The sequence below is a fragment of the Aptenodytes forsteri genome, unplaced genomic scaffold, assembly GCF_000699145.1.
Source record: "Aptenodytes forsteri isolate BGI_AS27 unplaced genomic scaffold, ASM69914v1 Scaffold415, whole genome shotgun sequence".
NCBI classification, from domain to species: Eukaryota; Metazoa; Chordata; class Aves; order Sphenisciformes; family Spheniscidae; genus Aptenodytes; species Aptenodytes forsteri.
In genome coordinates, this window is record NW_008794745.1 from 1,366,521 (window position 1) to 1,381,940 (window position 15,420).

Below are 15,420 nucleotides of genomic sequence, written 5' to 3' on the forward strand. Positions count from 1 at the left end.
TCATAAGTTGAATTCAGCAGTTTGACTTTGTCTTTTGTTCAAAACTTTCCAAGGAGAAATTTGGTTGCCAGGCGCAGATATTAATTTCCTTTGCACTGAAAACTGTGCAAAGTACCTTTGCCAGAATGCCATTATCTCTGGGTTTGGTTAGTGAGCTGTTGGAAGCTGTGCTGCAAGTGAGAACAGGCTGTAAATTGGTCTTTACCTTAGAAGGCTAACATTTTCATGCATTTTGTAGCAACTTTTTTGGAGGTATGGAAGTTTAAATTCATTTTTTAGCGACTTTTATGTCCTAAGTCTCCCTGCAAAGGTAGTCTTCCTTGCTTTACAGAGCTTGGGTTTTTTGGGTCTTAAGGATGAAAAATTACATGCTAAAGGCTGCGATTTGAGGCAGATAGCTTCACAAAGACAAGGCTGGGAAAGGGAGCTACTTGGGAGATTATAAATATTATAAGCAACTGAGGAAGTTGGGTATGAATGTGTTGATTCTAATGGGGAGCTGATAATATGTCTGAATAAAACTATGCCTGCTCTGTAGTTGGGAGAAATGGTAGGTGGAGGAAACCTGCAAATTCTCTGCCTTTCTTTGCAGTATCCCTGGAGATTTTTAAAGCTTCACTTTTGTTGCCTAGAGGCATCCATCACCAAATGATCCCCTCCTGCTCTCTTAATTCGACCTTTCAGATGCTTACTAAAATTGCACAGATAGGAAGTAAAAGGCCAGGCAGCATCGCTCTCGCTGTTCTGGCAAATGTTGAAATAATATGTACAGATAGTGTAATATTTATTAAGCTGCATGTGGATATAATCAGAAAAGTAGAAGTTAAGAATATTGATGTGACGTTGACATAGCCGTGCTGATGTTGCCATGGAAGCCGTAAGTTTTTTCTGATGTTTTAACTACTGTTACTCTTCACGGTCATAGGCTTCTTTTAAATTAGAGGAGCATCACCATGAAATTTAATAATGTTTATGAAGTTATGGAAGACCAGGTACTGTGCTGAGCTCCACTGGGCTTTGACCAGTACATTCTTCTGTTTCTAAAAATACTTGCTCTCCTAAATTGAAAGGCCCAAATAGATAAATCTCATCTGGCCCCACAGGAAAGACGGTGAACGTGATTAAACTGATTGCTGCGCAAAGGAGAGGAGGGTGAACAGACGGGAAACAGCTCGTACCTCTCTTCCAGTCTCTGGTCGAATCATCTTGGATGTTGCTTAAAATCAGAGTTGTTTTTTATTCCTTTCCCATGTGAACTGCCACTTCAGATGTAATATTTCTCTTAATCCGTTCCTGCCTCATGATCTGTACAAAAGCTATCGGCAGGGCCTGTCAGCGCTGAGTCAGTGTTCCGTTCTGCTCTTCAATTTTTGCTGTATTTGATTGAATCTTTCTTGCACAGTCCATCTGTCTAAACCTTCTAAATGTTGATTCTGTTTACTTTTACTACTCTGACTTCAAATATTAAAATTGATGAAGAAACTACTTGCTTTTCCATGTAAGCCTTAAAAATTTGACCTGGAGAAAATCTGTGGCTTGCTTTGCCTGCCTGAGAGCTATACCTGTCTGATACTGGTTGGCAAGAGCCTTGCATCCCTGCTTCTTGATGCATTCCATTGTGAAACTTGATTTCCTTATTTCTGAGAGTGTTGTTGCCCTTCTTAATAGGGATAGATCTGTATCTTGGTTATGTATTAGCATATTGAGAAATGAGTCCTGCAGACCATCTCTGATGGCAATAACTCTGCTCTGCTTTACGCTGCAGCAAAAGGTAGTTGCTGTGCTCATGCTACGTTTAGCCAGTGTTTGTTCTCTTTCTGCCAGATTCTTCTTTACAATCTGGAAACAAGTCAGTGTCTGAAGAAGATGGGCAACTCGACAGGTGACTTTACATGTGTTAACCTCCAGAGCAGTCCTCCAAACATGGTTGTTACAGGCAATAAAGACAGAAGGTAGGTACTACCGAGAGCTGTAACCCATCTCAAATTAGCTTACTTCCTGTCCTGCTGTCCTACAGCTGGACCTGCTAGAATTTGTTTCTCCTCTAATGCTTCAAATGCAGCCTGCATGAACTTCAGGAACAAAATATTAGGTAATAGTTGGATGTGGCTGCCAGTTTGCTTTGTTTCGGAAAGCTCCATGGGAAGACTTTCTTTTTAAGCCATTTGGTGGACGCAGTTGGTGTACAGCCCAGCGAGACCACTTGGAATATCTTCCACTTCCCCACCACCACCCGCAAAATTAGTTTGGCATTTAAAAGCTCACTTTCTGATATTAAAAAAATAACCTAAGGGATGAATCATGTAGGATGACATGGGTCCGTCTGCCAAATGATGTCAAGAGTGTATTTCGGAACACTGTGATGTCCCTCAGGTGACAAAAAAAAGAGAGACTTTCATATGAACAGATTCCAGCTTCTATTTAGCTGATTAGCAGCTTTCTCTTTAACTCCTTGGCTTGGGGAGTAGGATATTCCCAGCACAATATCTGGTGCCAGGAATGGACGCGCTGGGAACAGTCAGTGCGAAAGGATTAAAGTGCTTAAAAAGAAGGGTCCAATTTTTAGATTTTCTTTTTTTGGCTAGTTATTTGTGGGGTCTGATCCAGTGCACCAAAGGAGATGTGGGATGGCGAGGAGCCAGTCTCTAATGGCTCCCTGTTCCTTCCCTCCTCCTTTCTGCACTGGGCATCAGGCTGCAGGTGGTGGTCTGGTGTGGTGGTGGGTATCAGATTGTAAGGCGGATACTTCCCGTTGCCAAATCCCAGACCTCTGTCCCGCCAGTGTAGCAGCTTGCAAAAATGATTATTTTGTCAAACAGCTTTTTTTTTTCCTTCTCAGTGAATAGGCAGTGCAAGCAAACCTCACACTTTCTCAGCAAAGAGGATAAAGGAAATATCTGAAGTTTGACACGTGTAATTGAATCCTTGGGAGTTTTTTTCCTCTAAAAGCAGATAATTGATTTTCCAAAGCACCCCAGTAAAACTACCTCCAATTTTGATCTCTTGTGTGATGACGGGAGAGTAGATAAAGTTGATGTCCCTTAAGTGAGATTTGAAATTTACTCCCTTTATACTAGCATAAATGTCTGTGCCATTTCCCCTCCAGAAAGCTTTTCAGTTTTTCAGCTCAAGCACTGACTGAGTTCAGGGGTTGGCCATCGCTAAAATAGCAGGAAGTTAAGAATCAATAGTTCAGCAAGTAAGTTTGGCATCCAGGAGACGAGACCGTGTGTATCTCAGAGGTCAGTTCCTCATGTGGTGCTGCGTGAAGGGTATTAATAGGTGCTGGGCATCCACAGGTGGGATGTGGCTTGAACCTCCATAGCCCCGTTACAGAACAAGTGTAGTAAATAGGGACCTTGCCATGTGAGTTCAAACTGCTGATGGCCAGTGGGGAAATGTATCGCTGGAATTAAATACAGCACTTTCACAATTTTACTAGTATATGCTATGCTTGTATTCAGAGCCATGATTTTGAAAAGCAACACAGACCACCCTGTTGAAGTGAAATGTTTTTGGTAGGGCCTATGAAATCTCGTTCCATCAAGAAGTACTCCGGAAGCATTGCTGATGTATTTGATTACTTAGCTGCGCCTCACACTGGCAAGAGATCTGATAACAGGGAGCGTGTGCTGATGCACTGCACACCAGCAGCCTTTTTCTTGGTGGAACCTAAGATGGCGAATAGCATCGGGAAAGCAAATACATGGCAAGTCCAGTGTATACCATTGCTGAAAAGTGTGGATCAAAGCATGCATTCCATGCTCTCCCAAAGGCAAGTGAGCTTACTTCTAAGAGAGTCTAACAGGAGAGTCAAAGCCTTGTCACGGGAACACCTTCCTTAGAGCTCCGTTGAACTCGGATGAATCTGATGTGCTCCCACTGAGCCCAGCTGTTGAGGCAGGAGGTGGAGGGCCATGCCAGCTCTGCATTAGAGCATCACATTGGATTTGCAAAATGCTTTTCCTTTTTTTTTTTTTTTTTTTAAAAAAAATTAAAACCCCCCAATGGGCCCTCTAAAAAAAAAAAAGGTTTTTCTTTTTTTTTTTTTTTTTTTTAAAGCACATCTAAACACCTCAAGTGTGCCTCTAATTCTTCCAAGGGTTGTGCCAGAAGGACACCTGCCTGAAACCTGGGCCCTTGCTAATGAAATAACCAGGACACAATCAGATCTTCGTTTCCAACTGTGCTTACCAAACAGAAGAAGCTTTGATTGCCATGCGGAACACATGCAGTAAGACAAGGAGAGCGCTGGGTGTGAACACTTTCAAAATACCCCATCCTTACGCAAAGCATAGCTCTAAACACCTCAAGTGTGCCTCTAATTCTTCCAAGGGTGTGCCAGAATGGACACCTGCCTGAAACCTGGGCCCTTGCTAATGAAATAACCAGGACACAATCAGATCTTCGTTTCCAACTGTGCTTACCAAACAGAAGAAGCTTTGATTGCCATGCGGAACACATGCAGTAAGACAAGGAGAGCGCTGGGTGTGAACACTTTCAAAATACCCCATCCTTACGCAAAGCATAGCTCTAATATGTAGCCAAAGCTTCTCTCTGCTGGAGTTGGAGAAAGCAAGAAGTCCTTTTCGCCATCAGCAGCTGTTGTGATGGGGTTTTCCTAAGGGTGCCTGCAGAGCCACACAAAGCGTGTTCCTCGCTCTGTTCCAGCGTGTTTGTCTGCATGTCAGATGGATGTTGCTCTGCTGGAGTTTTGGACTGTTCTCTTGCCTTTTATTTCAGTTGCTGAAATGTGTTATTTGTAAAATCGTATGATGCAGTCCCCATTTGAGAAGGGAAAAGGAAAGACTTGCAACACCATTAGGATCCTAGCAGGAGTATGGAATAAAGTACGGTTAATGTGTTGGAACAAGTGTGTTTTGGCCTTTTCTGGAATTAATGTGTACCTGATGGTTTCATTCTTGATGGCCATCAGCTGGGAAGAACTTTCTCTGGTTTCTTTTCAAATCTGAGATCAGTATTTACCCTCTACTTCTGTTCTCGCTCGCTGCGGGTTTTTTTTTTTTTTTATTCGCTTATGTACTTTTTATCTCTTAATCTGACATATAAGGATCAAAAACCATACTCATCTGTGATATGTGCTGGGTTTAAAACTTAACACCATTACCTTTAACTGGTTTTGTGGACTTGTTGCAGTGGTTGAAATCCTAAAGTCTTTTTATACAGTTCTGCTTCTAGCTGACTCTTTGATACGTTTCTCTTCAAAATGCCTTGTCTGAGTGACCAATAATTTCTGAAAAGCAGATGTACCTAAAAGCTGCCCACAGTCAGTAGTTGTGCTTTTGAAATCAGAAGAGTTGCTGATTGCTGGGTGCTTGTGGCTAGCTTTGTTTCAATATTGGTGATTAACTCAAGCGTATAAACCTATAATTACCTTGACTTGTCTTTTGAATTGCCGCGCATTTAGTCTCTTCCTAAATCTTTGTAATAATAGTCCTTTCCTTGATCCTCATAATAATATTACCCCTCGGCCATAGTGGACGTGGGTTAGGTACCAAGGGGTAGGATGTGTTAGCAGTATGCCCAAAACACGGTACTTTATGCCTCACGGCATTGCTGACATTTTGGGAGGCACAGATAGAGGAGCTTTCTCCAAATTTCACTTACATTTTATATCACCTAGGACTTGTAAAGAGACAGGGAGGTCCTGTATGGTGGGAGAAACCTGCCTCAAAAAATCTTTGATAATAGAAGTCAGAGTGAAAATTCAGTGGTGAAAAGTGTCAGCCGTATTGGATTTCTGGCCCTGTAGTGGCCGTGGGACTACGGCTGTCCTGGACATATTTTCATAACCCCAAAAGTACTTGTGCTGTCAGAACCCACAGGCTGCAGATCCACAGCTGTTTTTATCTCTGTTCTTTGTTTGCTTTCGTTTAGGGTCAGGGTATTCGATCTCCGCAAAAGCGAATCTTTGTGCTCCCTCTATGCCCACCAGTTAGGGGTGTCTGCGGTCCAGATGGATGACTGGAAGATAGTCAGTGGAGGAGAAGAGGGCTTGGTCTGTGTGTGGGACCAACGGATGGGCACCAAACTCTGGGAAATGCATGCCAGGTAATTTTGTCTGCATGGGGTCCTATTGCAAGGGTGATCATCGGATCTGGCTGACAGAAGGAATGTGCAAATGGGATGATCCAGGACCAAAATGATAACATGCCCATGTCTAAAGCTTCTGAGAGTTCTGTTTAGTTTTCATGTGATTCGGGAACAGATTGCTTCCTCACTTGGAGTCTTGTGCGTGTTTCTGTGTGTGCCCTTCAGCAGTCATAGGCTTTTTTTACTCATTAGTTAAGAGTGCTTCAGTCAGTGCTCCAGTCTTCTCCCTGCCCCATCCCCAACCAGTATTTACTTTATTGAACCTTGGATTTAAAATGCTGGACTCCTAGCTGTTGTCTTCAGAGTGACTGGTTCTGGCTGTCTCTATCAGCTGTATCCTTACACAATACCTGTGTTTCTGTTCACCTCATTCATGCATTCCCTTAGCGGTAACGATCAAAGCCAGGCTGGTATTTAAACTCATTTAAATATTAAAATACCAGTTTGTGCTGAAAGCACAAGAAGTACAGTACTGAAAGCACAAGCAGAGATCAATATCCTGGACTTGACAGAAGACTGTTAGTTGCGGCAGCCAAATTATGATTTCCTGATCAAGGCACAATTCCCAGGGAGTTAGCTTTGTCTGAATGAAGACCTCAAGGATTTAGCCCCTTGTAAGTCTGAGTGATACCCTTATTAAAATGAACAGATAAATCCTGATCTCTCTTTTTTTTTTTTTTTTTTAATGCATCTTCCCCAAAGAGGAGCTAGATGAGGTATTTACAGTCAGAGAAGTTCAAGTTGGAGTTGTCATTGATTAATAGCAGGTATCTCCTTCTCTTTTGACCCTGTGAATTACAAAGCCCATTGTGATGTGGCTGATGCATTAACGACAATATTGCATTGATTGTCTCCTGGAGCAGCACTAATGAGCATGCCAAGGAGGGCAGGCAGTGCAGATCTGAGCTTTGGGAGTGTACTAAAAGTGAAACCATTAGATTAAACATTTAAAATATTGTTTAATCTATATAGGAATCAGAAGGGATCACTTCAATCAAAAAGGCCTTCGTAGATAAGAAGTTGTGTGTGGTGTTATCCATGCCTACAGCCCGGTGTCATGAATGGAAAGCAAGGGCAGAAGCTAAGGGAGATGACAGGAGACACATTAGGGTCGTGGCGATGAGCCATCTTAATCTGAGAACATAAGTTACTCCTACTTGAACAGTAAATGCTGTTACAATGGTTCAGGGTTAGTTTATTCATCAGTGAGATGAAAGGGAATGAAGACCAGACCTCTTAGCTTGTGCCATATAGTGCATTTCTAAATCAGCCATAGCTCAGTGCTTGCGGGTGTTGGGGTCCTGGGTGTCCCCATCCTTCATTTTGGGAAGCATCCTGCTCTTCCCAGGAGCGTGCCGCTGCAGTTCTTAAAGCAGCAAAGCAAGCAGGCAGCCCGGATCCCTTGCAGCCTGTGTGCTGCCAAGTGTCTAAAATATTTTCTGGCCTCCACGTGTGTTCTGGTAACAGCCCACTAGATGGGGATAAAAGCTGTGTTTATCTGCTCCAGACAGGAGGAGAAGAGCCAAAGGTGCAGATTCCCAGCCTCTGGGGCTCAGAGGGCGCTGATGTAAATGAATTCTTGTTTAATCCAGAGCGATTTCTTTACTGCACTTGGATTTTAGGAGTCTAACGCAGGTGGCATCTCACCCAGTGCTGTGGGTTATTTTTCAGGCATCCAGTCCGCCACGTATGGTTTAATTCTCATAGCCTCATCACTGCAAACATCCCTGATGAGAAAACTCCCCGAGGCGCCAGCATCACGGACGATGACCTTACTGCGCACCGCAAGTGAGTAAGCCAGCTCTGAAGGGTAGGATTTTTGGCACTGCGAAGATCTGCTTTATTATATATTCTAAAATGGCACACTAAGCACCTGAGTCATGATCTAGAGCAGTAATAGAGAAGGTATAGCATCTAAAAAATAAAACTGAAAAAGTTTAAAGGCAAAATAAGCACCTGAGTCATGATCTAGAGCAGTAATAGAGAAGGTATAGCATCTAAAAAATAAAACTAAAAAAGTTTAAAGATAAGGCTTTTAAAACCCTCGAGAATTGGCTCTTTATTTACTTCTGAGCACAAAAAAACCCCACATTTCTTTTTCAGCAGGGGAATGTAAAGGCCACCGAAGCCGGACAGGGAATGCAGCCCTTTCCTTGCTCTAAATATTAGTAATGATATCTTCTCCTAAAGGAAAACTACTGGTATTTAAACTCCAGGTTTTGGTATTTGCATCTCAGATGGCTGTTAGCATGACTAATTGAACTATCAAACTACAATGTACTTATCTTCCCCCTTCCTGAACAGATTAGAAGTGTTTCAGCAGATGACAGTCATGTCTCTGCAGTGCTAAAGTGAATGATTCACCGTTCATTTCCAGGGCTTGGTGGGGTCCCTGGAAGGAGGCAGGAGGGAGTTTTCTCTGTTAAAACTGCACAGACAACCTTAGTGCAGAAGGGATGGGGTTTTATATTCAGCTTCTGAAGCATCGAATTTTGATCCTTTATGGCAATCTCTAACTTCGTTTTCCCCTGTTGAAATATATAAATAAGGTAAAGTGGTGTGTCCTGGTCATGTTTTGTACAGGCATCGAGGAATCATTTATGCTTACGAGTTCTCAGTGGACCAGCTGGCTGTAGAAAGCGTCCTTCCTATTTGCCGCTCTTCCTACGATGAAGTGACTGGTTACAACTACAACATTGGCCTTGCAGTTCCCTACGATAACATTTAGGTAACTCACTTTACTTGGCATCTGTGGCCCTGCCCTCTGCCAAATACATGGCCAAAGGCAAAAAGGAACTCCACATGGGACAAGCGCCAAAAAGACGGCCTTGGCTGCAGGCGCATCAAATGGGCTGAGCATTTGCCGAAAACCTGGGGATATGAACCGGAACAGAGTGTATGGCTGCCCTCGAGTGTATCACTAAAATATGTTGCTGCGCAAATGTTCAAAGGTCCACTGTGGTGGAACGGAGAGACCGAAGAGTGAAGGGGAGCAGTACACTTCAGTGTAAACAAAAATGTTCCTTCCTGCTGCTTGTGGGAAGAACGCCGCTGATCCCATCTTGGCAGAGGACATGGTCAGGAAGCGAGAGCCCCGAGCGGCAAACTGCTGAAGTGGTGGGAGGCTGGGAGCACGTTGAGGAGTTTATGCTTATCCTGAGAGGGGAAAAAAACCACCAGGGACTTGGAAAAAGCATCTTGCTGAGCCACATGTTTGAAATGTCTTTCCTTGTAATGAGCTGCTCATTCTTCTTTTCTTTGGAGTGCATCGGAATGTGTCTAGGAACAGGACCATGCACAAAAGGTTACGGTGGTTGGGAGAGGGGAGTATGATGGAGAGAGGGAGGGGAAGGTTGGCCTTGGCCAGGCTGGATGCTTGGAAACTCAGCAGGCCACACGCATCAAAATTATTTTAAAATAAATTATTTTTTTAAGTCTCTAAAATTCTGGATTAAATGTTTTCTAATTGTATATGTACATGTGTTTGTGGGTTTTGTGTTCATAAGTCTTTTAGGGTGAACTAACCCCTATGCACCGGAACAAAAGGCTGTCATGTCTCAGGTTAGTTGTCAGGTGTGTTCTTTGCTGGATCCTGCCCTTCCACAGCACCTGCAGGTTTTCCCCGAGGTGGCTGGGACTTGGGTTTCCGACACTGTCCTCGCTTCCGAGCTGGGAATTGATCATGTTGGTGTAATGAAACAGAAGGGGTGAACTGGCCGCAGTCCCTCTGCATGGGTAATTAGCGCTAACGCTGTGGAGAAGCATCCGGGCTGAAGGGTAAGGTGTGGTACCTCAGGTGAAAATGAGGCGTAAGGCTTTATCTTAAACCCAAGTTGCACTGACATAGGTAGAACCAGTTTGGTGAACAAGAGTCCTGCATGGGTATGTTTTACTGTTTTAAAACTGTTTTATGGTTGTGACTTGCCCTTGTAAACTTACTGGTGCAAGCCAAAGCCATGTAAATTAAGTTTAAATTGAGGTTAAGTTTTAACTTAACACCTTTTTGCTGGCTTAATGGAATCAATTTAAAAGTACAGTGCTGGGGAGGGGTGCAGGAAATGTGCCGGAACCTGCAGGAGAGGGGCTGGCTGGACTGTCACCTCAACCCTTAACCAGTCACTGAGGCAGCCCCTGGAGAGCTTCGTGCTACCCTCCTCCTGCCTGGAGACAGACGTATTTCACAGCTCTTCATTGTCTTGGGGTGGTTTTCCATGACCCCTAGGCCAACTTGCACATATGTGTTTGGTTTTTAACAGTTAGCTTTTTTCCTCGTGATGGACTGATAGAAGAAGTGCAAGGGGCAAAGTCATTCTGTCTGACCAATAAATTTTCTTTCATAAAGCCTTGGTCTTTTTTCTTTTCTTTTCTTTTCTTTTCTTTTCTTTTCTTCTCCTTCCTCTGCCCTTCTGGGAAGCCAGCTCCCTTCCTTCATTCCTGGAAAAGCAAGAAGTGTCACGGATATGTAGTTCGGACAATAGCTCAGCTGAAACCTGTCAAATAAATAATAGTTTCTGTAGCACAAATGATTTTGTGGGTTGCTCCAGCCCTGTGTCTTCTGATGTGGCTGAACAAGAGAGAGCTGCTGCTGTCATTGTTTTCTTCCCCTCTGTGGCATGACCTGCTGCCCCTTCTCACTTAGTACACCCTTGGCTTGTTCTGACTTTGACTGTCCTTATCTTGCCTCATTATCTCAGGACAGCTTTGTTCTTTCTTCATCTCCCTGCTGCAAGCAGCAGATAAGTTTGTCTTGTGCCCGCGTGTGTCAAGCCCTTTTCCTGCAGTCCACCTCCACGCTTCCCCTCTCCTTCTGCACTGCCTGCGCCAAGGCTGCTCCCGTATTGCTCCTTCACTGTGGTAATCACCCAGCTGCTAGAAAATGGATGCTTTGCGGCACCTGCATTTGTAGAGGTGTTTGCTTTCTTATGCAGAGAAGACCTACAAGTCATCAATTCATTGAGGACCAAGCATCAGCCCATCCAGATACTAGAAGGCTTGTATTACCTCCAGTGGAGAACGAAATTCTCTGTCCCCACAGCCGCCATTTCGTTGGCTCACGGTCTGGATGCAGCTCCTCTGGGTGGATTGGAGGGTGGTCCTTTTGGTCTGTTTTTCCTATCACTGGAATTCATTTAGGAAGGTTGTACCACAGGAGAAGACTGTGTATGTATTTAACTAGCATTCATAATGCAAATGAGGGCACTTAGGCTGTTGGAGAGTATCCATGTTGGGAGTTTAATTTTTGTTTCTGAAAAGGGATGTTGTCCTACTTCACTGGGTAGTCATTAATACTGTGCTGAAGTGGGTGCTGGAGCGTAGCAAATGCGATCGTGACTGTTTCCATCTTTGCCAGGGTTAGGTGACATTTAAATGGAGCCTCTTCCCTGATAACTTCAAGAGCAAGAATGGAGTCACCATCCAATCTTTACTGGAGATAGATGCCACCTTTGGATTTCCCATCTTGGGCCTCCCTGGGACTTGTTAGTGCTACCGGTTTGTGGTAGGTAGGGGCAAAGGTGGACTCTTGTCTCAGCAGACCCCTGTGTATCCCACAGGCAAAGGTTATGGCTCAAGAAGGGGGCGTCTCTTCTGTGTTGGGTGGTGCCCAGGGCTGGTGGCAGGGGTTCTAGTTGAGGAGCCGCAGTCGGGACACGTTGGACCAGTGTTGTGGATTGGCCAGGCAGAGGTTAGACTGAAGGCTCACGCTGTGTGAGAGCGTAGTGCGACGTGCCAGGCTGGTGACCATCAGATGGGCTGGGTAGTTGGGGTCAGCTAAAGAATCAGAAGGCATCGAAGGAGGAAGTATTTCAGGGTGAAGAGCCTCAAGAACGACTTCTGGTTTGTGTTGTTGATGACGGTGATCCTTAGCAAAAAAAGAGGTGTCCATTGTCTTCGTGAGAAGGATCCCTGGACATAAGTTTCTTCCCTACTGTTCTCCAAAGAGAGGATGTGAGCAGAGGGGGAGGCTGTCTCTGCATCGCAGCCTCCAGCTGCTACCAGGCTCCGGAGCTCTGACTTCAGTGAAAAGCGATGGGTGGTGCGTAGTAAAACAGTCTTGATGCAAAGGATGTGGTAGGACACACTCAGCTGTAGTGCCATGCTGGAAAACCCCCAGCTGTCCCTCCACGTATTTTGGGTCCAAGCCACCAGCAAAGGCCCCGAGAAAGTGCCTTTTGCTTCTGTTTTGTGTCCTTTTGGCAGTGGGGGGAGTACGATTCCAGCATTTTGTGGTCTGCCATCCCTCTCTCGATGCTGAGGAGTGGTGGGAGGAGGAACAGCGTGTGCTCCTTGTGCAGAGAGAGACTATGGGGGTCTCTGACTCCTCTCCCCTTCCCTGTAGCTCGGCTCCGCAGAGCAGCGCCTTCCCCTCCCACCCTGCGGCCTTTCCTGCTCTCAGCCTCTGCTTCCGTGCCCCTGCCCAGAGGGGAAGGTTCCTCTGTCATTCCCTGTCCTGGTTGCTGTCAGGGAGGGGTGAGCATGTGGTATCGATGAGCCATGGAGGTGCAAAAAATACTTCTTTATGCCCTCTTTGCCCCCTTTTTTCTTTCAGTGGCATTTGGCCGCTCATTTCCCCCTTCCGTGGATGGTCCTAAAACCTTCAGCTACATTTTGGCCAGCGCTGGCGTCCTCCCAGCCCCTACCAGTCGCTCGTACCTCTGAGACTGTTCCCTGCTGCTGAAGAGGAAGATGAGGCAGCAATGGTTGGAGACCTCCTAAGAGCCAAAGGATTAAGCAGTAGAAACTAGTGGGGAAAGCGCCTGTTCCAGAGCAGTATTTGTGCCAGTGGCAGATTTCTGGCCAGAGACGTGGAACTTCAGTCTCTGGCCATCTTCATGGAAGGCAGCTGCTGCCTTCGGTGGTGGGAGAGTTCCTGTGTCCCCTCTGCATCGGAGGGTGCCATTTGAAGGAAGGGGGAGCTCCTCAAAATTTAGCTTACAAATACCGGCTGCGACGGCTCCATCGCTGCATGCTCCTGTGCGGCTCTCCTGCGCCTCCCGTCCTTCCCAGGCAGGTGTTCCCTGTGTTTCAGTCTCTCCTGCCTTTCCCAAGCTCTGCTGTGGCTGAGAGATGGGTGGGGATGGTGAGATGGGTGTCAGTGGTGGGGAGCTGGATCAAACTATCTGTTCCCTCTGTGCTAAAAAAAACCCCAAACCTGCTTGGGGCACCTGCCCTGCAGTGGTGCAGGTCGCTCGGTCCCGCTCTTCCAGAACCACGAGTCACTGCTCTCTCCGATAAGCTGCTCAGCCTTCGTCAGCCTCCCCTGAGTTTTCCAGCACGCAGCGAAGCTGCTCTGATTTTCCAGTTACCCTCTGCTGACCACCGCTGGGATCTGCAGCGGAGCTTTGTGCCACATCACAGGTCTCAGCATCTTGGCAGCTCTCACCGTGCCCCGTAACAGAACTATTCTCCTTCATCGAACGCTCTGGGCTTTGCAGGATTTTGTTGTGGCCTGCGACAGAAATGTTACCCTTGCCAAATTTCCCAGTGCTCTGCCAGTTTTTTCTGCCTTTTACAGAATTATTATCCTCCGTCTTGTTGGGTTTTGCTGTGCGTAACGTCAACATTGCGTTACACAGCCCTGGCTTTCCGCTGGCCGTGGGAGCGATGCTCCTGCCCACCTGGAGGAACCGTTGCTGCGGGCAGGGCTGTACGCAGCCTTGGGGCTCCTGGCCTTTATCATCGGCCCTTCGCTGGGGTGAGGATCGGGCTTATCTTCCCCGGTCCCTCCCGTTCCACTCTCCCTTTCATCTGCTCCGTGCAACCCTCCCTCCCGCTCTCGACTTCATCCCATTTCCCGCAGAGAAGACAAACACAAGCGAAGGCAAAACATGCTGCAGCCAGTTTGCTTTAGGTCCTGCCTCTGCTTCCCCGCAGCCCCTGCTCCCATGCTTTCCTCGCCACCTAACAAAATAGCTGGAGGACAGCTAATTAGCTCAAGGGATAATAATTACCTTCTTATCGCTACTCTTCAGTCCTCCTGCCCTCTATTTCCCCGCATCGCATGACGTATCCAGCCCTTGCTGGCTGCAAGAAGCACTGATGTCTCCTCCAAGAAAAACCACAGTATGGAGGAGGAGTGGGACCATGATTTTAGGTCAACCCGCTGCAGCAGCAGCAGCAGCAAGGGCTTTGCTCGGGAGGGGCAGCCCCGCTGGGTGATTCATGGGTGGAAAAGGGCCTTTCAGACACAGACGACTGCTGCCGGGAGCAGGGTGAGGCCGGCAGCGTGGAGGCTGCAGCTGGTCTGGGGAGCAGGACGGTTCTGCAGCATCTGTACGGTAATTCCTGTGAGAAGACGGGGAAAGGAGCCTGTGTCTGCTCCTGAAACCTGGGGATTTGGGGAGAAGCTGGGAGTTGTGCTCTTGTGTGCGTGGGGAGGGAAGGGAGCACTGAGGGTCTGGCACAGGGAGGAGGAGGAGGAGGTTCGGGAGGAGGTTCAGGCTCAGCCGGGAGGTCAGGCTCTGACCCTCTGCACCGGATGGTGCCGATGCAGTGCAGCCGGGGATGAGCCCAGGTGATGGAGGTGTCCAGAGGAGCAAGAGGAGAACAGGACTGAAGAGTCCCAGAGCTCTGCCAATGCAGACAAGGCTGTGGCTGCCATCGGGCAGCACCGGGAGACCCTCAGGTTCTGAAAGGCTGCACTGGAAGAGCTGGGAGCTCCATCGCCACCATCCCCTCCCCAGCCCTGGCGCTCAGCCCTGCCCACAGCGCCGGCACCAACCCTGGCTCTCGCCACCCGACCCAGGTCGAGCATCACGTGCCAGCGTGCTCAGCCCTGCCCGCAGTGCCAGCACCAACCCTGGCTCTCGCCACCCAGCCCAGGTCGAGCATCACATGCCAGCGCCACAACGGCTCAACCGACGCCACGGGTGGTGGCAGCGCTGTCCCACGGCTTTGCGGCACGTCCAGCCTCGATGCGGTGGCATCCCCACGCGTGGAGCTGCGAGATGGGATCGGCTCCATCCCTGCGGCTCCCTCCGAAGCCGGGTCAGCCCCAGCATGTCCTCGGTGCCGCCGAACAGCACAGGTCTCTCCAGGACAGGACTGCATTGCAGTGAAGGGCTGTCCTTCGCTGAGTTAGCGTGGCTGCTCTCCAGCTGCTGGCTCTGAAGAGCAGCTCTGGTGCAGGGGCTCTGGTCCAGCAGCTGTGAACGGAGAGCAGGGGCCTCGTCTTGGCTGCACACCCCGCACCAATGGGCAGGACAGGGTTTTTCGGAGGGGCAAATCTGCAAAAGCCTGCGAGGGCGAGTCCTTATCTATGGCCTCAGCACAGGGATGCCTGGACAGTGCAGAACTCCCCAGCCCCCC

At 47.4% G+C, this 15,420-nt stretch overlaps 1 protein-coding gene across 1 annotated transcript in view; it reads left to right on the forward strand.

Annotated features, from left to right (window-relative positions):
- The window catches only part of FBXW8 (F-box and WD repeat domain containing 8), a 55,961-nt gene extending 45,540 nt beyond the window's left edge, over positions 1 to 10,421 (forward strand). The window contains exons 9-12 of the mRNA XM_019470684.1: positions 1,825 to 1,952; positions 5,899 to 6,072; positions 7,786 to 7,902; positions 8,698 to 10,421. Coding sequence (XP_019326229.1) covers positions 1,825 to 1,952; positions 5,899 to 6,072; positions 7,786 to 7,902; positions 8,698 to 8,842 — 564 coding nt within the window. The 3' untranslated portion in view covers positions 8,843 to 10,421. The remainder of the gene's footprint in view (positions 1 to 1,824; positions 1,953 to 5,898; positions 6,073 to 7,785; positions 7,903 to 8,697) is intronic.
- The last annotated feature ends 4,999 nt before the right edge of the window (positions 10,422 to 15,420 follow it).